General features: G+C 29.7%; 3 protein-coding genes and 1 pseudogene across 4 annotated transcripts; 1 reads left to right on the top strand and 3 right to left on the bottom strand.

Annotated features, from left to right (window-relative positions):
* Nucleotides 1-2718: 2718 nt before the first annotated feature.
* On the bottom strand, nucleotides 2719-6211 carry LOC133038677 (nucleotide-sugar uncharacterized transporter 2). Of its 2 annotated transcripts, none has more exons than XM_061116808.1 (7): nucleotides 5899-6211; nucleotides 5576-5730; nucleotides 5081-5289; nucleotides 4878-4971; nucleotides 4182-4348; nucleotides 3912-4082; nucleotides 2719-3201 (listed from the first exon to the last, which is right to left on the bottom strand). In XM_061116808.1, exons 1-7 carry the CDS (start codon nucleotides 6002-6004, stop codon nucleotides 2979-2981), a joined length of 1125 nt encoding a protein of 374 aa, XP_060972791.1. In that variant the 5' UTR covers nucleotides 6005-6211; the 3' UTR covers nucleotides 2719-2978. The 2 variants fall into 2 exon arrangements, with proteins under 2 accessions (XP_060972791.1, XP_060972792.1); XM_061116809.1 differs by having other exon boundaries at nucleotides 5576-5727.
* Nucleotides 6212-9306: 3095 nt separating this feature from the next.
* Nucleotides 9307-11270, top strand: LOC133038675 (pentatricopeptide repeat-containing protein At4g22760). The gene has a single exon (XM_061116805.1). It carries the CDS (start codon nucleotides 9363-9365, stop codon nucleotides 11082-11084), a length of 1722 nt encoding a protein of 573 aa, XP_060972788.1. The 5' UTR covers nucleotides 9307-9362; the 3' UTR covers nucleotides 11085-11270.
* Nucleotides 11271-13789: 2519 nt separating this feature from the next.
* Nucleotides 13790-17617, bottom strand: LOC133038674 (putative disease resistance RPP13-like protein 1). The gene is made up of 2 exons (XM_061116804.1): nucleotides 14306-17617; nucleotides 13790-14219 (listed from the first exon to the last, which is right to left on the bottom strand). Exon 1 carries the CDS (start codon nucleotides 17549-17551, stop codon nucleotides 14333-14335), a length of 3219 nt encoding a protein of 1072 aa, XP_060972787.1. The 5' UTR covers nucleotides 17552-17617; the 3' UTR covers nucleotides 13790-14219; nucleotides 14306-14332.
* A 1481-nt stretch (nucleotides 17618-19098) lies between these two features.
* Nucleotides 19099-21784, bottom strand: LOC115697691 (uncharacterized; annotated as a pseudogene).
* Between the last annotated feature and the right edge of the window lie 2318 nt (nucleotides 21785-24102).

The raw sequence follows: 24102 nt of genomic DNA, 5'->3' as shown, positions 1-24102 counted from the left end.
AATCTTGCTTGAATTAGACTCTTAAATTAGAGATACAATCAAAAGTTTGTGACTAATCCATCTCCCTCTCTTCTCATCTTTATTTTTTAGAATTCAAAATAAATTCGAAAAAAATAAAATAAAAATGGATTGACTCACCTAAAATTAATAACTCGAAATTACACACTAAAAATTTAATTAATAATAGAATGAGAAAAAAAAATGAACTATGGCAACAATTTCATACTAAAAACTTCATATTATACAACTATTATAAATTAAACCCGTGATCCCAAATAACTACAATAACAATTTATGCAATCATAAAAATTAAACTAAAAAAACTCATTTAAATACTAAAACAAATAATAGTGTACCTAATATTTCATTGTCTTGTATTTTTTTCTTTTTCTCCATCAACTTGTCTATTTTCTTAGAATCTTTCAGTGTAATTTTCTTTTTCACTATTAGTGTTTAGTATTTTTTAAAGTGTGATATCACTATTAGTACAATTAAGTAACGAATTTCATATAATTTAGAGAATTGTTAAAAGGCGCCAGTGATACCTAGTACTCTCTTCGGTATCATACCGCTATTAGTATAATTATGTATCAAATCTCATATAACTTAATTTTTTTTTAGAAAATATCGCTAACCAATCATAAAGAGCTACTTATAGAAAGTGTTGGATATTACTGATGCCTAATAACATACTTTATAAATTAATATAATAACTTTTAAAGAATTACTAACTAATCGTAAAACACTATCTCTAAAGCACTATCTCTAAAAGATATTAGGCACGAGTAATACATGATAGCAATGCATACTTTTTTCTTATTTATGACTGTGTCCAATTAAAAGACTAGTACTAGATTATAGTACTATTTGTAGTCTATCCAATGAGAATATGAAAAGTGTGGAGTATCTATTGTTGTGATTCAATTCAATTCAACTCTCTCATTTTTTCTTTGATTGTCTAGTATTGTCCAGTTAAAAGAATAGAGTTTTAAACAAATGCATGAAAGCCATTTGGCAAAGCCAGAAAGTATATCACTCAGTAGTAGATTTGATTTGATTATATATGTATGCAACTAAGCTTTTGGATTTTAGTGCTCTTTTGCATCATCACCTCCTTAGTAACCTTTTCCCAAAAAGCCCTAGAAAAGTAACATTTTTCCCACACAAAAAAAAAAAAAAAATATTTATATGAAAAATGTTATTGGTGCACAATTACAAGTTTTATTGTTATTGAGTATTGTATTTGTATATTTTAATTTAATAATTATTATAGAAAATTAATAATAATTTGTAAGATGTCTTGTTTGATTAGTGTTGGGCTATCAATTCAAGTTCTTCATTAGAAGAATAGGTAAGAATTATCTTGAATATAAGTGTTTTATCTATTTTATTAGTATGAGACATTTTGGGAAGATGCTTAAAATAATACCGTAAGGACTTAGGTCAAAAACGAAAAAAATATCATAATAATGTAGAGTTAAGGTGAGGTAGTAGCCAAACAAGGTGGAAAAACGAAGCCTAACAAGCGGTATTAGGGTAAAAGGTTTAGGAGCACTGGGATAGTGGATTGAATTTGCTGTGGGAGAAGCAATGTGATGACCTCACGAATGAAGATCTATATGGTATCTTGTATCGAATGTCTACTTGATAATGAAGTAGTCAGGCAGCGTGTCCTGTTGGAGATTAAGACGGTACAAGATGGAGATCTATGTTTGGTGGCTTGTGTCGAAAGTCTTCCTGACAATGTTGAAGGTTAAGCGACAAGTTTTGTTGGTGATAGCGACAACACAAGGTAGTTTTACTGGGAGGCCACAATGTGGTCCTTGGTTTAAGGGGAGGATTGTTGGGGTGTCAACCCAAGTCTCTTATTAGACTTAGAAGAATAAGCAAGAGTTGCCTTGAATATAAGTGTTCCACCTATTCTATTAGTATGCAACTTTTTGGGAAGGTGCCCAAACTTTGAGGACTTAAACTCAAAGCAGACAATATCGCACTAATGTGGGAGTTAAAGTGAGGTGACAACCCAACAAGGTGGAAGAATGTGGCCCAACAGTTAAACACACTAATACCTAATAATAATACTCAATATTAAGTACTAGTAATATCTGATAAAAACACCACAAGATATTATACCATTATTAATATAATTAAGTATTCGGTTCTATGTATGTTGAGCACCGCTAATAACTAATAAAAATATTCTAAATAATGTTATATTGAAACATATTTGCATGCAATTATGGTAGCTAATCAATGAATTTGTAACAAAATTATTCTATAATTTCCCATTAAACTTGTAAATGAGTGGATATATTGGGATCTTATTGTTTGAAATTATCACTCATCATTTTAAAATAATTAATTATTTAAAAATACTTTATATAAGTTGAACAATAAAACATAATGCCCAACTCAAATTTAAAATTGTGAAAAATAAACTATGGTGTAGATTATCTTCTAAAAATATTGTTTTAGTGAAAAATGTATAATATTAAGTATAAGGTGGAGAATATAATAACCCATATTATTGACCATGTTTTAACTATATAAATACTTCCTTACAAAAAAAAATAAAATTATTTGAGTGAAAAAATAGTGTAAAAAAATTATCACTCTTTTGTTCTTTGCTCTTACTTTGGATGATATTGAAATCCAATCCTTAAAGCAAAAGAATCAAACAAACACATCCAAAAATAGAAATAAAAGATTGTTGAAATCATAAGTAACAAAACACTTTTCTCATTACAATAATAATAACAATAATTGTAACTACTTCATTAAATGACTATGTACACTTCTTCCTTTTTTTTAGCTTATGAACAAAGTTGAGTAAAGTAAACCCAAAGCCATTACAACTTACAACCCTTCTCTTCTCTTTCATCATCATTTTTTTCCAAATGGTAAAAAAAAATTAACAAAAATGAAGAATTTCCTATGTTACAATCTTACAATACTATGTTGTTGTTCTTGTTGTTTTTCTATACTTTCACATCCAAAATTTGACAATTATCTTGGAGAGTGGTTTTTTCAAGCTTGTCTTTGAGATTAAGTGATGTGTAAATTGACATACCACATAGAGCTGCAACAGCTCCACAAATGCTCACAATCCCAGGATCTGAATTGAAAATGAGGTAACTTCCCAATAGTAACACACATGTTTTGAACTGTCCTAGGACAACATGTGATGTTGCTGAGGTTGCCCTGCATAAATGGACAAAATCAAATTCTTGTCTTTATTAGTTTAAGAAAATAAGTTTCCCAAAAAAAGAGTGTAGCTAGCTCGGATTTCGAGTATTTCTTAGGTATCTAAACCTAGATACAAAGTAGAGATGGTAACGGGATTGGGTAACGTTGGTTTTTGAATTTACCATTCTCGTTCTTGTTCCTATTCATGTACCAAAACCGTTAAATTTTAGGGTTGGGATGGTTTTCGGGCTCAAATTTGTGCATATATAAGTCACACATAAGCTTAATACACACTTATATAGTAATAAGCAGGACTAACTCAAATAAAGATGATTGTTTGAAATTACTTGCCAGGTAAGTAAACTTGTGCACAAACCATTAAATGTTAGGGTTGGGATGATTTTCGGGTGCAAATTTGTTACACAAATCATAAGCTTAAGTCAGTTTTAATAAGCGGAACCTAACTTAAATAAAGATGATTAGTTGAAATTACTTGTCACGCAAATATGTGTTAAGTTTATCTGTGAATCATTACTTTGTTGAAATACTATTCACGACATCTCTGAAACTACACTTTTACATTGGAAACTACAATTTTACGGCCTCCAATTTCTGAAGGCCGACCTAAAATATTGTAAGGTTAGACGGAGATAGTTTAAAAAGAAGAGAATGAAGTTGAAAAGTAAGAATGAAGAAAAGTGTGTTGAAAAGTCTTAATCACTCACCCAAGTGCTAAAGCACCAGACCATTGAAGAAGAAAGCCAAGTAAAGCAGAGATCATAATTGCACAAGTGTTATTGAAATCCCAATTGAATGATAATACTCCTGGTGGGTCTAACCATGGCATCAAAGTTACCAAGAAGAAGATTGTTATTGGGGTTGTCTTCCACATCAGCCTGCATGTATATATATATATATATAAATATTTGTTTGTTTGTGTTTAATTGTAACAATAATCTCAGCTCATAATAATAACAATATTTATTTATACTTACGCCAAAGCAGTCCAATTGGCTTGTTGTTGGAGATTAGACCAAAGAATCTTGTTTATTCCACTTGGGATTATCCATGCAATAGCAATAATAGCACCAAATAAATTGAATTCTAAATCTGTTACTGTTGCCACTGCTACACCTGCTGAAACTACCACTAGAGCCACAACCTGAAAACCAATCAAATCAAATTCAATTTAGCTCTGATCGAGATTTTCGGTAACTAATGATAAAGAAAAAGTAAGAGAGATTAACTGATGTAATAATAAGACATCACTAGAATTTTTAAGTGGTTCGGATATTAAAATTATGACCTATACAATATTGTGCTCCTTGAATTTTTCAGCTCGTTAAAAATATTCCCTGAACTATTCACATGTTGTAAAATAATCTTTTTGTCAAGTTTTTTCACACTCGACAAATAAAATAATTGTATTATAGTTGATGAGAGTTTACAGCAATGACGATTCTTTAGGCTATGTTTGAAAATTGGATTTCAGGGAGTAAAGAAATAGGTAACATAAAAAAATTTAACTTTTCATACCAAGTTTTTTATTTTTTAGTTCCCCTACAAAATCCAACTTACAAACATAGGATTAGAGTAATATCTCACTATTTTCAGAGTAATTAATGGAAAGAATCTGTTAAAAAAGTTTCATATGAAGATATGTTTTTCTTCCTTAATTACTTTATACTTACCTTTTGATAAGAAATAGATTTCTTGAAGAGAATAAACTCAGCTAAAACAATGGTTGGAGTAACAGCAATTTTAGCCATTTGGTAAAAACCAACACTGCATATCATATCATATCATATCATCAAATCAAAACAAAAACATTATCAAAATCAAGAAAAGGGTTATTATTATATATATTCATCAGAAAGATTCCAAAAATCAAAACCTGTTATGTTGAAGGCTTGTATTGGCTAAACCAGAGGCAAAAGCCATGACAGCACCCAATGAAAAAAGAGAAGAAAATGGTGTTGTTTTTGAAGGAGGAGACACAGGTAAAAGTGAGAATGTTTTGAATATTGCTAGTAAAATCCATGCTGTTGTGTAATGAATCAAAGTTAGAAATATTGGAAAATTGAATCCAACTCTTCCCATTACCTGAAAACAAGAAAAAACCCGAAATTATCCAAACAATCAAAGATCAAATACAAGAGTGAAACAAAAAGGTGTTTTAAAACTTAAAGAACCAATGTAAAAATCCAACTCTTCTAAAAAAGACTGTTGTTTACAATGTTGAAGAAACACTAATCCTTAGAAATGTAAAGATATTTGTTTTTAGGTGTATTGTGTAAATTTCCCCGAAACAAAACCCGAAATTATTCAAATAATCAAGATCAATACAAGAGTGAAACAAAAAGGGGTTTAAAAGCTTAAAAAACCAAACCATTTTATTAGCTAAAATGATCCCAACAGCCACCATGAAATTGAAACTCATTGCCACAATAGGTCCACAAAATCTCTGTTGTTGGCGTTTAGCACCTTCTGATGTTCTAATATCATTGTAAAGAGTACTTCTAAGCTCTTCAAGGGCTCTTCCTGCTAATTTTTTCACAAAGACATTTTATCAAACACATTAAGATCACACAATAAAATCAATGAAATTTAAACCAAACCCAGAAAAGAACATAGCTTTATAAGAAAAACCCAGATTCATATTCACATTATATAAATCTATATATATATATATATATATATATATATATATACCTGCTTCTCCAACATCACTATCTTTTCTTTTGATAAATTTTGAAGCTTTTAATGAAAGAAAGTAATCAAACAAGCCAAGATCAATCCAGAACTTAAGCATTTGCATCTCAAATATTTAACAACACTAATAATAGAAACAAAATGATGATTATGAAGAAATCAAATCAATGTGTTTATATATATATATATTTGAAAAACACAGAGAGATTCTTTTGTTTTCTGTTTGAAAAAATCAATGAAGAGAAACAAGAGGAAGAGAACTATGTATATATAGGCCATTTGTAAGAGTTTTATAGTATTGATTCAAATCAAATCACTTAAAGTTGAGACAACCTTAATCTTAACTAAAATATAATTATTATATTATATTTTTTTAAAAGTATAATTATTATATTATTAGAGAAAATAATATTATTAATAATAATAAGACAAAGTAATTATTTATGTATGTAATGATATACAAAGTATGAGTTGCATTATCTAAAATTGGCATTTAAGTGAATGTTTAAATGTATATATATATATATATATATATTTTTTTTTATGTTTTATTTACAATTTTATGGTTTGTTCAATGAAAAATAATTGAAAAAAAAAACAAAAAAAATAACTTTACGAAATTTATAAATAAACTATAAAATAATAAAAAAATTTAAAAAAATAACCCAATAACAGCTATAATACAACTATAAATAAACTATAAAATAATTAAAAATAGTTTATTATTTTTGTTAAAGAGTTATTTTTTAAAATAAAAAAATTAAAAAGAGTAAAAATAATTTATTTTTTCAAAGTTTTGTTTATTATGTAAATTTTTCTATTTTATTTCACTTTTTTTTTAAGAAACAAACATTTTTTTTTGAACAAATGTAAGGATCTTTTTAAACATTTGTTATTTTTAGTTTTGAAATATTAATTTGATTATAAAATAATTAAATTTGAATGTTATTAAATTAAAAAGTTATGGAATAAAATCTCGTTTGACTTTTTTTTTTTTTTTTTCAAAAGAAATAGACAACGTGGTCTCTACTCTCTCTACGTGAAAGTGAAACTTTACGTGAATTTGTATGATAAAATGAATTGAATATATTATTATTATTATTATTATTATTATTATTATTATTTTGACAAAAAATAATAAAATGAAGAAGAAGAAATGGTTAGATAATTCATATAAAAAAGATGGTTAGATAAAATATATAATGAAAGTGAGGGTTTGGCATTCCCCAAATTGATTAGTGTTGGTTCCCAACTAGATTTGCACTAAAATTAGAGATTTGATACATTTAATCACTTATTATTTAAATAGGATTGGTATTTTAGTACTTTTTAGATATGTTATTTTATAATTAGTTAGCAATAATTTTTAAAAAATTATTATATTAAATTATATAGGACTCAATACTTAATTACACTAATTTAAGGTGCTAGGAACCACTGATACTTTTTAGCATTTCTCAACAAACTTTATAAGTATTGCTATTAGGCACCAGCGGTGCTTAGCACTTCTAAATATATTGTCTTGCGATTGGCTAGTGATATTCTGTAAACGTTATTATATTAAATTATACGGAACTGATACTTAGTTGCATCAATAACGATATTGACACATCAGAGGGTGCTAGACAATACTAGTGTCCTTTTACATTTCTCAAACTTTATTTACGCCTTTAAGCGTTTCACGAAGTGTCACCTTTCAATTAGTTAGCAAAAATTCTAAAAATTACTACATTAAATTATATTGATACTTAGAAGGGTGCTAAATATGTTAGGCTTATGCTTAGGGCCCACCTAACTCAAGGTCCAAAAAAGTATTTTTCCCTTCTAAAATTATACATATTTTTTTTATTAATTTTAAAAAATACAATATTTTTTCTAAATAAGGACCCACAAATAATTTTTTTTCTTATGATCTACTAAATTTCAAGACCAACCCTAATGCTTTGTGTATTTATTTTTTATTTATTTTAGTTGTAGATCTCACAAGTTAAAAGGAAATCAAATACATTGGGATTATAGAGCTCATAATCCAATAAATTGGGATTTATAAGAAAAACTAGTTTACCAAGGAGACTTTACATGCTACACTATTTTTTTGTTGAGAGTTTTATTAGCCCTCAATAATTTATAATGTTATTTATTTTTCATTTTTACTATAGATAAAATATATATTTAATTTATCGTACACATTTTGTTTTTAATAATAAGAAAAATTTATAATAAGAAATACAAAATTTTATTAAAATTAAAATAAAAATATATTAAAATATAAAAACAACATAAAAATAGTATTAATAATTAATTTAAATGTGGAGTTTACTAAGTAGAATAAGTTAATTAGAATTTTGCTTGTATAAATTTCTTCTGAACTATTTACAGTGTTTATATACAAGATTTCGGTTAAATTTTATATTGGACTAACAAAATACTAATGTATCATTATCATATCAATCAATACATATGTGTAATTTAAATAAAAATTAATTAAATTTAAGCATTTTTTTCCTTATCAACAATATAAAATTCTTTTATTTTATTTATTAATTATCAATAACAAATATATATTTTTTAAAATTTATATTGCACATGTTGAGTTGTTATGACAATAACACATCAACCACATCAACATTTTATGAGTCATATGAAATAAAACTTAACAAAATCCTATATATCTTATCATGTTGAATAATTCAAGTAATTTTCAAGGAGCAAAAATATTAGATACAATTTGGTTATAGTATTTTTATTTTTTCTTTTTGAATAAAAGTAATGGTATTAGTTCAAGAGATAAAAAACTAAAAAAAAATAATCTGCCGCATAAATACATAAATTTGATTCCTAATTGCAATAGTAATAATATTTAATTTACGTACCTGACAGTTAAGTATCGAGCTAATAATCACATGACAATCCATGATTATTACATGTCATTAAATTTATTTTTTATTTAAAAATAAATTTAAATATACCAATAAATTTAAGGAGAATTACCCCATATACTATTTTTTTAATTTTTTTTTTTTTTCAAATTTACGGTTTGAGTTTCTAAAGTGGTTACAGCGCTAGTTGCAATAGGGGTTTCTATACGATTTTTTGTTGTAATTTAGGTTGCAGCGCTAGTTGCAATAGGAGTTTCTATGTAGAATTTCGTAAAAATGCAAAAAAAACTATTTAGAAGTGTAAAAATTAAAAAACCCCTAAATTTAATTCCAGAAATATAAATTAAGTATTATTACTTTCAAAAATTAAACTGACCTATTTCAATAAAATTAAAAATTAAAGTTAATATTTACACCAATTACTCAAATTAAAAATCCTAATAGCAAATAGAATAATAGTTGCCATGTCGTATGACTCCACTTAGTGTCGTTTTGACACTTCTCATCATTTTCTTGAATATAACCCAAAAGATAACTTGAAACACAACAATGGCGAATGAATTCAGCTAAAGAGTTAATCTTTCCATGGTAATGATCAAGAAGCTTACCTTCTTACTAACCCATGCTCGAACTATTGATCACCTTAGAAAAATTCACTCACCCATAATCACCCATGGTCTTACCCAACTTGAAACCCTTTTGGCCAATCAACTTCTTCTCTTAACAACTCAGTTTTCTAGGAATATAGCTCAATACATAACCAGAATCCTTCACCATTTACAGAACCCAGATGCCCATTTATGGAGTTTTGCTGTTAGGTTCTTCTCCCATAATGGGCAATTCAACACTGCATTGTCTCTTTATGTTGAAATGCTTAGACTTGGTCTCTGTCCAAGCTCTTTTGCCTTGTCTTCTTCTTTGAAGGCTTGTGCTAAGATTGGAGATAGATTGAGTGGTTGTTTGGTTCATTCTCATGTTTATAAATATGGGTTTTGTGGCTCTGTTTATGTTGAGACTGCTGTGCTTGATTTTTACTCGAAATCGGGTGATATGGTTAGTGCTCGAAAGGTGTTCGATGAAATGCCCGAAAGAAATGTGGTTTCGTGGAATGCGGTGTTATCGGGGTATTTGAGGTTTGGGAATTTGAAAGAGGCTCAAAAGGTGTTTGTTGAGATTCCTTGTAAGGATGTTGTTTCGTGGAATTCGATGATTTCGGGTTATGCAAGAACGGGAGATATGGATCGGGCGATTTCTTTGTTTGAAGAGATGCCTGAGAAGAATTTGGCTTCTTGGAATACTGTGTTGAGTGGTTATGTGAGTTGTGGGTGTTTGGAGTTAGCAGGAAGCTATTTTGTTGCAATGCCTGTTAGAAACAATGTTTCTTGGATTACCATGATTTCGGGGTACTCGAAATGTGGAGATGTTGCCTCTGCTCGTTTACTCTTTGATCAGATTAAGAGAAAAGAACTTCTTTCATTCAATGCTATGATAGCATGTTATGAACAAAACAACCAACCAAAGGAAGCTCTTGAGTTGTTTAATCATATGGTCAAAACAGATTTCAACATTCAGCCAGATGAGATGACTTTAACTAGTGTTGTATCTGCTTGTTCACAGCTAGGTTATCTGGAATTCGGGTTATGGATCGAGTCATACATGAAGAAGAACGGGATTCGATTGGATGATCACTTGGCGAACTCTTTTATCGATTTGTATGCTAAGTGTGGAAACATTGAGAAAGCATTTGAGCTATTTCGTGGTTTAAGAAACAAAGATTTGGTTGCTTATTCTGCAATGATTTCGGGTTTTGGTGTAAATGGTAAAGCAATCGAGGCAATCGAGTTGTTTAAAGAGATGAAAAACGATCATATTTCCCCGAATTTAGTCACTTACAAGGGGCTTCTCTCTGCTTATAACCATGCTGGTTTAGTTGAAGAAGGCTACAAGTGTTTCGATTCCATGAAGGAACAAGGGCTATTGCCTTCGGTGGATCATTATGGGATTATGGTTGATCTTTTAGGCAGGGGAGGATTGTTGAAAGAAGCTCATGAGTTGATAAAGACTATGCCAATGCAGCCTCATGCCGGGGTTTGGGGGGCATTGCTTCTCGCATGTAGAATACACAACAATGTTGAGCTCGGGGAAATCGCAGCTAGGAATTGCCTCAAGTTACAGCCCGAGAAGGCGGGCTATTCGTCTCTCCTCGCCAACATTTATGCCTCGGCCGAGCGGTGGAATGATGCTGGGAGATTGAGAAATGTTTTGGACAGCAAAATTCCTGGGTGCAGCTGGGTGGAATCATGTTAAACTTAGTCTTTTTTCGAGTTTTAAGATCAAGCTTGGACTAAGAAATGGCAACTGAAAACCAAATTGATTATTATTTGTATTTGTTGGATGATGTATACAAAATGATTACATATTACTTTAATCTCAAGTGTAGTTCTTACATTAATCAATAAAATAAAAATGGAAATAAAGGTTAAGGAAAAGCTTGAACCTTTTCTTCTTCTTTAATTTCCTTTATCTTTTTTGTTGTATCTTATTTATTCAATCATTTATTTCTTTCACAATCCACAAGCTAATCTAGATTTGGTTTACAATTTCTACTATAGTTTTTGCATTTTTACTCAATTGGAACACTTCAAATTTTAATCTCTTGGAAGAATTTAACTTGTGAGATGCCCACAATATTTCTCAATCTCCCAAGTTAAAGGGAAAATTATGCTTTCTATATATATAAATTTATATATATCTATTCTATATAAAGTGTGCCTATATAACCGAATTCTTAGTTTATGAGAAATTCGTGGGAGACTTTTTATTTATATTAAAAATAAAATGATTTATTATTAAAAATAAAATAATTTATGAGAAATTCATGGGTCACTTTTTATTTATATTAAAAATAAAATAATTTATTATTAAAAATAAAATAGTTTATGAGAAATTCATGGGTCACTTTTTATTTATATATAATAAAATAAGTAAAATAAATCCCATTAAATCTAAAAAAAAAAATAAGATTGAGTTTTTGTTGTTGTACATTTATGATTTTTCTCTTCTTCTTCTCTTCTTCTCTTCTAGAATTACCATTTTCCTATAAAAACACCCATTAAAAGAAAAAGTTATATTTTAGCACATACAGTATAACTAAGAAGTCATAAAATTTATAATTTTGTCTTCTGTTAAATAAAAATAATAGCAACTTGAAGCATTATTATAATTATGCTGCTTTGTACATGCTGCGACAAAAAGGAATGTCAATCTTATTAATTTCTCCATATTCTAGCTATTAATGCAAACCAGAAAAAGAAAAACATTTTCTAAAACCCACCAAAACTTATCATAACTAAACTTCAGGCATTAGATGCAAAGAAAAAAAAAAAAAACAAATCAGAGAGTACATTACAGCACTGTTTTTGATCACGTGCTCATAAATTAGAAGCACAATTAAATATATTAGCGAAATAGCGACTAACATCCAAATTTCAGAGTTGATGTAGAACTTTAGAAGCACAATTAAAGTTTTATATTTACTTTATAAAACTTTTGTTTTAATATCTTACTATTATTAACACCATTTAATTTGGATGTAGAAAATATATTTTTGGATTGAGGCGGCAATAAAAATAATTGATACTGTCCATAGTTTTTATTACATGTTATGTGACGCATGTCATAAAAAAATAGATTTATACAATCGCAATGAAAAAATTATATGTGACAAGCCATCATGCAGCCAGGAAGGATTTCTTACACCACGGTATATTACAAAAAACATATGATGTTATTGAAATTAAGTTAAAATAATAATAAAAAAAAAATACTAACAATCTTATTATGCATTTTACAGTGCTATAGCATATGTTGAACTTGATGACAATACAAAGAGCCTATCTGTTGTCATGTTCGCAGATATTGTGGAAAAAATATTTTCGTGTACTGCTGCCCAACTAATGAAATATACCGCAAAGGTGTAATTTTTAAAAAATAAAATAGTTTTACATACCTTTCATAAGTTGATTTTTTTAATTAAATAAGCTATGCACACCATGTCTAATCATTTTAAATGAAAATACATCACGATTTGTAGGAACACCGCCGTTTTGTCGACACTACCATATTTAATTTATCAATGAAAAAATGGACAATCCAGATATATGCGGACCCGACTAGAATGAAAAGTGCAAAATACAAAGATTACACTATTGTCTTTATCGAAGCAAATGAAGATTGAAATCCACCAATGACTATCATTAGTTTTCTTATCTACAATTTTTAGACAAATGCTATCTTCAATTATCAACAATTTAGAAATTGATTTTTAATTTTCTTTCTATCTTACACCCATTTAAGTAATGTTTCTTTAAGTATTAGAACATCACCTTTTAATTTATTTTTGGATTAACTTAAGAACATATTTAAATCATCAAGCTTTCTTAAACACTAAATATATTACATTCGGTATTCACTTTTAATTGACAACATTATAAACTATAATATTTAAATACACATAATAATAATCTCACCTAATAACTAATAATATTTTTTCTTTAATTTTTAATTGTATCATTTTCAAATAACATAGAAAAAAACTAACATAAAATTTAGTATACGTGCCTCGCACGTAATTTTTGCTAGTATATATATATACATTTATATATATATAAATACACCAATACCACATTGATAACAAACAAAAACCCAAAAATATTGAACCCCTACATTAGTCAGCTAGCTTAAACATGAAAGTAAATTCAACAACTTATATTGTAAATGAACAAAAAATACACGGTATTAGCTTGTATTATAATATTTACAAAAGAGTGGGTACTTGACGACATGTGACATACTCTATGCAGGGGACCGTTTGGTATGCAGGAATTATAAACCTAGGAAAACAATATTACTGTGTTTAGAAATATAAATATTACTTTATTTGGTTGACATAGGAATGAAACGTGATTATGCTAAATAAATATGTCTTATTTTATAATTTACACACAGTCACATGTCCATTAAAGATCTCTTTTCGAGTTTATTGAAAATCCTCTCGGAAGAATATTGTGGTAACAAACAACACAAAAACAAAAGAAAAAAAAAATACAAATCTCACACAACACAGCAGAAGTAAAGATAAACCAAAAAAAAAAAAAAAAAAGAAAATCACTCACAAACCAAAGACAAAAAGTGCAATTAGTGCATAACTATTACACTTCATGTACAAGATTATTATTCTAAGCACACCATAGGTTTCACTCGAACATTAACCTAACAATGTTTGTAAAGACTCTTTAAGACAAATGACAAACTATCCAACTATCCAACTAACGTAACAACATCAAGTAAACGGGACAACCCTCTGAAAGTCGAGCCAAAGACATTTCCCATGAAGGCAAGATCAGCAGCATCAAGAGATAAAAGTTGAAGAAGCTCATTGATCTAGTAACAAAATAAAAAGTATAAAAATAAAATGTCAAACTTAGCAATTACAGAACATTTAAATTGAAATAAAGAAGAAAAGTTACCTGTTGAGTAAAAGAGACTCATTATTACTAAGATATGTATATGATAGGTATGTGTTGAATCTTGGGCCAATCTTCCCCTATTCTTTCCTTGCACCTGTCACTTAACAGAGGACATTGTTCTATCCTCAAAGTAGTAAGAGTTTGGGGCAGTCCTTCTTCTGGTAAGCACTCGAGCTTGCTCAAGTCAAGAAGTTCCAATCGTTGAAGTGAAGTGAGGCGGCGAAAACCTTTGCCATTCAGAGTTGTAAGCTTATCAAATCTACCGATCATCAGATAACTTAAAGATGGTGGAAGTAACAATTCTTCAGGAAATGAATCCATGGCTCCTTCATAATACCAAAGTTCTAACTCAGTCAACGATGAGAGTCTTTGTAAATTCCATTTTATGCGATTTTCTATGAGCACATCACATGCTGTGATATATAAACGTTTCAAAGTAAAGGGCAATAATCCTAATTCTGAAAATGACTCCAACCTTGAACAAGTATATATGACCAAATTTTTAAGGGAGGGATATGCAACATCAATATGAGTGTTACTTGGTGGAAATATAGTCACCAATTCATCACAATCTTGAATTTCAAAATATTCTAAAGATGGAAAGTTACCTATAGGTAATGCCATATTTATCTTCCCACAACTTCTTAGATATAATTTCTTCAAGCAAGGAAAAATCTCACATGTTTGGTCACTTGTATTTGTAAAAGACCAGTCCAATGTAGTTATTCCGTCGAGCTCTAATCTTGCTAAGAGTGGAAATGGCTTATTTAAGGAAATACCCTGAATATCACTTCGACAACAGGCTATATGAAGATATCTCAGTGAACGTCGTAGCTGAAATGATAACAAAGACAAGCAACAATTTTTACATTCTAGATAAACCTCTTCCAAAGTAGAGAATGATGCTTGTGTTACCCAATCTGGTAAGTTTGTGCCGTTATAACCTTGTATTTTCAGTTTCTTCAAATTCTCATGTGGTTGGAGTGCATTAAGTACTTCTCTTTCTTTTCCTGGATCATCTGCTTCACCGTTCCATCTTAAAATAAGCTCAGTCAAATTCTTTTTGTTCTTCAAGTTCCCTTCCAAAACATCACTCACTTCCTTAACATGTACAAGGCCTGAAATCTGCAAGCTTCCATGCAAATTCTCCAACTTACTCAGCTCTTTGATCCTAGATCCGTCATTTTCACACAAAACAAAATCACTCAACGTTTGAAGATTCATCATATCACAAATCCTTGGCGGCATCTCTTTCAAACAAGTGTCTCTCATCATTAAATGGCGCAGGTTGATTAACTTTGAAATGTTGGTGGGTAATTGTGTGAGTGTTTTACAATATGTCAATACCAATGTTTCCAAATTGTACAACACACAAATTGAAGCAGGTAGTTCTTTTATTGCTGTGCCGCCTACATCCAAATACCTGAGATATTTTAAATTTCCAATTGAATTAGGCAACTCTTGGATATAAGATTCTGATAAAGAAAGTGCTCTTAAGCATCCTCCATCCTTTACAACAATTTCATGTGTTAAGCTGGTCTTTCTTGTAGAGTATATCACTGACATTGGTAAAGCCAACACGCTACGCAAATGCTTCACTCTAGACAAGCTGTCAAACTGTATTGTATCTTTCAAGTCTTTCATGTATGATAGATGATGAGTTTTGCTACTAGGCTTGTGCAAGTCCTTACAACTATCATAAATAAAACAACATTGACTTGATACATACATAGCTAGATCATGCATCAGATCATGCATAAAAAGAGAATGATCTCTTGTGTTTCTTTGAAAAAATGATCTTGCTATTAAAGCATTCAAGTAGTCTTCTCCAACATCTTCAATTCTTTTTTCTTTTTGAGGTTTCAAAAGGCCTTCTGCCATCCATATTAAAATCAGTTTTTCTCTATCAATATCACCAAAATTGTAGTCTTTGGGAAATATTGAAAGATAGGAAAAACATGGTTTTAAATAAGAAGGCAGAAGTCGGTAACTCAACCACAAAGCTGGAACAATTTCGATATTGTGAGAATTGGGAAACTCCCACACATCACTCAGCAGTACATGTCTCCACTCGACAGGAGTTGACATAGATCGTAAAAGACCAGCCATCGACTTTACAGCTAAAGGAAGGCCCTTACACTTGTTAACAATTTCTCTTCCAATTTCTTGGAACTCGGACAACACCACCTCGTTAGAGCCTACATTATCAAATGCATGATCTGCAAATAACTTCCAACATTCATCATCAGACATCTTTTTAAGCTGGTAAGTTTGAACATCTCTGGTCTTCATCTTCAGTGCGACATCTTCATTACGTGTGGTGACAATAATCTTACTTCCTCGTGCGCAAGATTGAAAAGAGCTTTTCAAAAGATCCCACAACTCGTAATTTTCATTCCATACATCATCGTGAACAAAAAGAAATTTCTTCCCAGCCAAAACATCATTCAAGTCTTTTTGAAGTTGATGGAGCTCATTCGTTTTATATCTTTTTTCAGTGATCTTCTCCAAAATAATTTTTGTTATTTTAAGAACATCGAAATTGTCAGATATAGTTACCCATGCTTTCAAAGAAAAGTGTTCTTGGACACTAGTATCATAATATACATTCTGAGCAAGAGTAGTTTTGCCAATTCCACCCATCCCTACTATAGGAATAACAGAGATCTTAGGGTCAACATCATCATCACACATCAATAGCTTAAGAATAGCCTCTTTATCACCCTCTCTTCCATAAACTTGTGAATCATCTAACAAAGGGGCATGTGGTCTATGTAAAGTTGTTTTATGGTCAACATTTTGTAAACCAAGGTGTTTTGTTTGATCTAAAAGCAACTTCAATCTACGAAGGATCTTCTCTATTTCAGATTTCACAGCTATTTCAAATGGATTATAAAACTTTTTAACTAAGCTCAAGGACTTACTTGTTGTGCTTTTGAGCTTATCCTTCTCCATCTCTCGTCGCAGAGCTTCAGTACTGATTTTGTCCATCACGTGATTTGCTTCGTACAATACTTGTTTAAGCTCATCAAGCCAATTCCTCACGTTGTTGTTTCCAAGTTGTTTCTCCTCAGCATCATTCAGCAACACATTAGTGGATATCAACATAGTCTTCAACTTTTCGAGCAGCTCGAGATTGAGTTTTCTTCTTCGAAAAAAGTCAAGGACTTGTTCAGAAGCAAGCTTATCAAAGAGGACATTGATAAAACCAGAAAGAAGAGCACCAACAACCACTAAGTCAGCCATGGAGTTTGATCTTGAGAGAGAGAGAGAGGATATTAAGAATGTGAGTACTAGAATTATATTAAAGGAAAACTTAATGGTATATATGAGAAGTGTTATGTTTAAATATTATTATTATGAGAAAGACATTTACCTAATCAACAAGATATAATTATTAATTTTTATTTTATTTTAAATAATGACAACCATTGTTGATGGTTCCAAGAAGTTTCCAAGCAAAGTTTGTTAGGAGTCATTTGTCTACCAAATTTTTCATATTAAAAAATTAAAATTAGGTATACCAGATAATCTAGTAAAACAAGCCTAAGCACTCGCGTATTTATTTTTGGGCACTTTTCTAAAAGGTCTCATTCTAATAGAAATAATGTCCACTCTTGTATACTCAAGATCATTTTCAATTTTAGCCAATATAAAACTTTCAACACCAACAGTTATGACATGTTAATATGTAGAAATATTGTTTGATATAATAACAAGTGTATGCGTTTATAAAAAGACTAATTCAAACAAAACATATACATATATTATAGTGAATGTAATCATGAATATGGTTTTATCTGATCATTGCAAAGCTATAGCTAAGATTCATTTATATAAGTAATCATGTGTACATGGTTTTGAAATTTCTGTAGGATACTACCTTAAAAAGTTTAAGAGATATTTTAGTAGATTTTTTTTGGTATTTAGAAAAAAATTTTAATTTAATTTTTTTTTCTCATAATCATATATGTTATAGCTATTTAGAACTACTTATAAATTTCAAAAAATTCTAAATATATTACAGTACCGAAAATAAAGTTCAAATAGTTACGTACTGTGCGTAACAAAATATTCAAACTTTATTTTTCAAATTATAAACTATGTAATTTTTTTTTAAAAAAAAATTCAGATAATCTTAAATAACTATAATATACACGATCATGAAAAAAATTAGATTAAACTCACTCATCTAGATGCCTAGATAAGGCTTTGTGTTTTACTTTCTTAAATGACGATCTAAGGGGAGTGCTTAGAAGAATATTCAGTAAGAAGTTGTTAAGAGTGTGTGTATATTTGATCACATCTATCTAAAATGAGCTGGTTGTGAACTTCTTGTAATTACCTCTGTATTTTACCACTGTTAAAAATTAATAAAGCTTGGCCAAATGGTAGTTCTTCTCGTAGAATAGTCACCACAAAAGGGCAATAAATCTCGTTAAAAACTTGTGTGACTTTACTTAGTTAAAGTTTTTATTACTTTCGGTTTTTTTTTTTATCTATTACTTGATTTTAGTGTTCGAGTACTACAATTTCTATTTATTTTTTATTCTTGATAAGTGTTAATTTACCTTGATTTAATATAGAATTTCTACTCTAATTTTGACCTTCTTCATCAATTAGAAGTTGGAACCTATTATGATTTTTTTTTCTACTCCAAACTATTATCTTACCTGAAATGTTGTTTTCACAGTTGGAAATAAAATTGCATATCGATTTTAGTTATTTCATATTACTTTTATATATTTACATAACAAAAAAAATAGTCAAATTTATTTTAACTGTATAAAATATTAAAAAATTAATTGGTAAACAAGTATATAAAGTTGTTAAACAGTGTATGTACTTAATATCTAAAAAAAAAAGAACTTGGGAATTTAAACATTGAAAGTAAAAAATTTAAACTAATTATCCTACAGAACTATAACCTATGGTGTTAAGTAAAATATCTCATGATTTTTACAGCTTTGGCTTGAATTTAGAATCCAAAGAAGCCAAGCTCACTAGCACTCTCCTTCTCGATTGTCTCGAAGTATTGGTAAATAGTTGTCACGGCGAGCAAAATCCCCGTGCCAGAACCAATAGCTCCCATAAAATCGGCCAACAGTGTCAAACCACCAATGCACATGCCACCGAACGCTGCAGCGGTAGGAATGTAACGGTTAAGCTCCTTTTGCAAGTTCGCTTCGCGGTGTCCAGGCATTATCATTTGTTGTTCCTACAATTAAAGCCAACAAAAAAAAAATGATATGTAAAACACACATTTTATAACACTATTGTAGTATCCGCTTTCTCAGAAGGGTAATTTCGTAATTTTAATCGATGAGGGTATTTTTGTCATTATACCTTAAGTTGTTTGGCAACATCTCTAGCAGTTGTTCCTGAAACTTGAATCCATAATTTTGAGAGAATTGCACAAATAGATAATATGAACACAATATAGAATGATGCATGGATTGGATTGGCTGCTATAAAACTGCACAAAAAAATTGAATAAATTAATATTAAGAGATTGTTGAAAATGAAATAATAGAGAAAATGATAATTAGTTACCTTGGAGGTTTGGTGATATAATAAGCTAATCCACCAACAGGGACATACTCACCACTACCTGAATATTGTTCAGATTCTTTCCAAATTCCCAAAAGATTTACTAGAAAATTTCCATTAAATCTTTTGTAGAGCAACTGTATATACACATATAAAGAATAATAAGAAAATGTAAGATTAATTGGTAAAGCAAAAAAAAAGTGTTTAATATGTCAATAATAATAGTGTATTAGGTTTTAGCTATGGCTAATATTTTTGTGTGTTAACATGTATTAGGTGTTCTTTTCTTTTAGATATTAAAACTTGGGATATTTGCGGCAAAATTTCTTTAATATTTACAATTGTTACACATATGACCTTAAATAAAAAAAGTAGCGACAAAAATATTTTATCTTACGATTTTATTGCAGTCGTATCTTTTTTTTTTGCCATGGGTTAGCTAGAAATATGTGGCGATATATTATTGAACCACGTATTAAATAAGCTAAAGAAATATATCGCCACGTGGTTCTGAGCTGACACTTAACAGGCTTAATAGGCATTTAACAACCAAAAAATGATACGACTACGACAAAATCATAAGATAAATACTTTTGCTGTCATTCTTTTTAATTTGGGTCATGTGTAACAATTGCAAATATTTAGAAACTTTCGTCGAAAATATCCCTCTAAATTTTAATGGTGCCCTTCTAATCTTTTTAATCCAAAAAAGTGATTATGACAAAAAAGAATATCGAGATCACACACACCTGGGAGATAAAGTAAATGTTGGAAACAAGTGCAGATTGAAGTATAATAGGCATGTTCGAGGTGTAAAACAATTTGATAGGATACGAGCCTTGTTGTCCACGAGCATTCTTCGATCTCACGCGAAGAAGAACACGAAACCCTTGAAAGTAGACAACAACGAGGAAAATCATGACAGTTGAGAGCAAATTCGTGACATTAGGCAAATTTCGCCTAAAAAATGCTTCATGAAGAGCGCCAACTTTGTCTGTTCGAGTTAATAGTTGATGGAAAAGAGCTATAACAGCGCCTTCAAACTCAACTCCGCGGCCACTACTGCTAATAGTGACCGGGCTAAACGCCTTCCATATTATATTCTCACTGAAAAATCATGACATTATCCAATCATTAATCAAATCACTAATAAAAGAGCCATAAAAGAAAAAAGACTAATTACTTACCAAACGTTTGTTGTGATGAAAAGCGAAATAGCTGAGCCTAAGCCATAACCCTTTTGTAGAAGCTCATCTAGGGATATGACAATAATAGAAGCAAAGAAGAGTTGAAGAATAATAAGGATGGAATTTCCAATTCCAATTTGATCAACACTTCCATACATTCCTGAGCAAACATAAGCAACAGCTTCACCAATCGCTATCAACATACTCAGTAATTTTTGTGCTCCGTTTCTACAAAAAAACAACAAATATTAGAATTTTATGTAAGTCAGAATGTTAATGTTACATTATTTCTCTAATTTTGTGCTACGATGTTTCTTTCATGTAAGGTTACTTATAAAAGAAAATAAAACAAAAAACAATATCAAACAGACTCGAGTTAGTTAGAGTAAACATACAGAAGAGCTCGATCCTCGCGAACATTATTGTCAACTCGAATGATTTTTGAGCCAACCAACAATTGCATTATAAAGCCTGATGTTAGAATCGGTGTTATCCCGAGTTCCATAACAGTGCCACGGCTGCTCGCAAGAATTATACGCATCCAATAGAATGGATCCGTGGCGGTTATAGATTGAATACCATACAATGGTAATTGGCTGCATACTAAAAATATGAACAATGCTAAAACACTGTACAATACTTTGTCTCTGAGTGTAACCTTTCTGTTCGCGCTTTGAACTTCAGGTAAAAATGAAAGAAAAGGCCGCACCATATTCAGCAAACGAAAACCACTAGCTCCCATTTTTTTTTTAATTGAATTGAAAATTGAAGTATTTGTTGATGAATAATATAGAATTAATTGAATTGGAGTTTCTTTGTTCAATTCGTAGGTAAGTGAGCTTAAATGCTTTATGCTTTCATCCTTTTATAGTGAATTTAGAATTATATACTTCTATTACAAATATAATTAATCAGAATAATCTTCTATATTATATTAATTTTAAATTAAATAATTTATCAACGTATATATATCTTTTATTTAAAAATTTAAACTACTACTACTGATATATTTCGTATCGTCTTCAAAAAAAAAAAAAAAAGGGAAATTACGTTTTTTATTAAAAAAGATATATTTTTTTTATATAATTTTTATAATTAATAATTAAGCTAAAAAACTAAAATATCTATTTTCTTTTTTTTTTTAAAAAAACAGCTAAAATATCTATTAAATTAGGGAAATTACCCATTATACAAACTTTTGCAATTCTTTTGCAATTAGGGAAATTACCTTTATTTACATAAAATATATATATATATATTTTTTTTTAAAAAAAACAGCTAAAATATTTACATAAATATTTATTTTTGACTTTTGAAATCAATTTTCTATAGCAGCTTGTCTCGGATCAAGTACAACAGAATATGAGTTAAATCTCAACTTCACCTACAATTTTAACAATTAGGTCGTGTTTGGAATATTGAGTTGGATTGAATAATTTTTATAAGGTGGCTTTGTTATGACATTGAAGATAAAATATTGAAAAAATTCATCAAATAGTCTAAATAATTCCTAGACAGGGCCGGCCCAAGCATTGGGCAGCTTGGGCCATTGCACAAGACCCCATTTTTTTAAGGGCCATTTTTTTTTTATTATTATATATACATAAATAAAAAACTTATAATTGAAAATTTATGAACGAATCTTAAAAAAAAATGCTAGTAATAGAATGTAGTTTTAATGTACACAATCTTTTCTTTTTAAAAGAGTCCAATTTTAAAATTTTGCACCCCAAAATGCTTAGGCCGGCCCTATTCCTAGTATATGATAATTTGGGATTTTTGTAATCAATTTAATCTCCATTATATTTAACCAAAACTCATTCTTTCTTCTATGTTTCTTTGTTTTATTCCCATCTAATTCTAATTTTAAAACATACCATATCATTAATTAGAAGTAGAACAACAATCTTGAGGCTAAGAAACTTAGTTGTTGAAACTTGAAACAACATCAATTTAATTGCTTATGGAGTAACTGTGTATAAATATATTTATATTCTGAAAACATGCTCTTTCATCAAAAGCTTAATCCAAAATAAGTAATTGTAAAAGTAGCATTACTGGCCATGCCAATGTTTTATTCCTTGTTATATCTCTCAGTTATAAATACACTTTTCTGTTATATCTTCATAATTATCATGTGTCACACCTTACTTAAAATTGCTGCTTTGAACATTCTTGTGGCATCTCACCATTGAACCTTTTAGTATCTTTGCAGTAATCGTATATCATGTGCTCACTTTTCACCCAATCCAACTGACCCTTCTGAACATTGCTCAACTGCTTGTAAACAGGGGAACTCCACCAGTTTCCCGGGGTATTATCGGCACATTTGGCCAATGCTCACAGGTCATCCATTCCACTTGTAGGCCTTTCCTCTAAACCGACGGAACTTAGCTGTGAATGGCGAGCTATTCCAGTCTATCTTAGCTATTAATCTATGAACTATTTATGTTTCTCAGTAAATGTAACTTATTAAAGGTCTCAAATTCATAATTTCATACTACTCAGTACTCTCTTTTCAATTAGATTAGAACCATAAGTTTGAAAAGCCATGACCGGAGTTCATTCTCTCTCCAATTGCTAACAAAATCATTGGTCAATAACAGTAGCCCATCTCTTCTCAGTTATAAATAAATATAAGGATTTTTATTTCTTAAATCTTGTCATGGTTAAAAACTTTTATTTGAAGAAAGAGTGCCAAAGAAATGTCATTAATGAATAGATTCAATCAGAGCAATAAAATGAGGGTAGCCAGATTACTATGCAGACCTTATGCTCATTAGAAACTGAATATTAGTCAACTTAGAACAATGTATAAAATGAATATTAGAAAAATCTTTACAAATTAAAATGACATTTCCAATAACCAGTTCTAACATTGGAAAGGTGGATTAGTAGTTAGTACCACTAGCCCTAACAGAGCTATCAAATTTATTAGATATATAAAATTTTGTAAAAACTTACTGTAGCTGTGAAAGCTTTGCAAAATCAGATAAGTTGGAAATAACCAATAACACCAAATAACATAATTTGTATATGGTTTTATCTTATTCATTTATG

Source organism: Cannabis sativa, chromosome 6 (assembly GCF_029168945.1).
Source record: "Cannabis sativa cultivar Pink pepper isolate KNU-18-1 chromosome 6, ASM2916894v1, whole genome shotgun sequence".
Lineage (NCBI taxonomy): Eukaryota > Viridiplantae > Streptophyta > Magnoliopsida > Rosales > Cannabaceae > Cannabis > Cannabis sativa.
The sequence above is the reverse complement of the archived record's forward strand: the minus strand, read 5'-3'. Positions and strand labels throughout refer to the sequence as shown.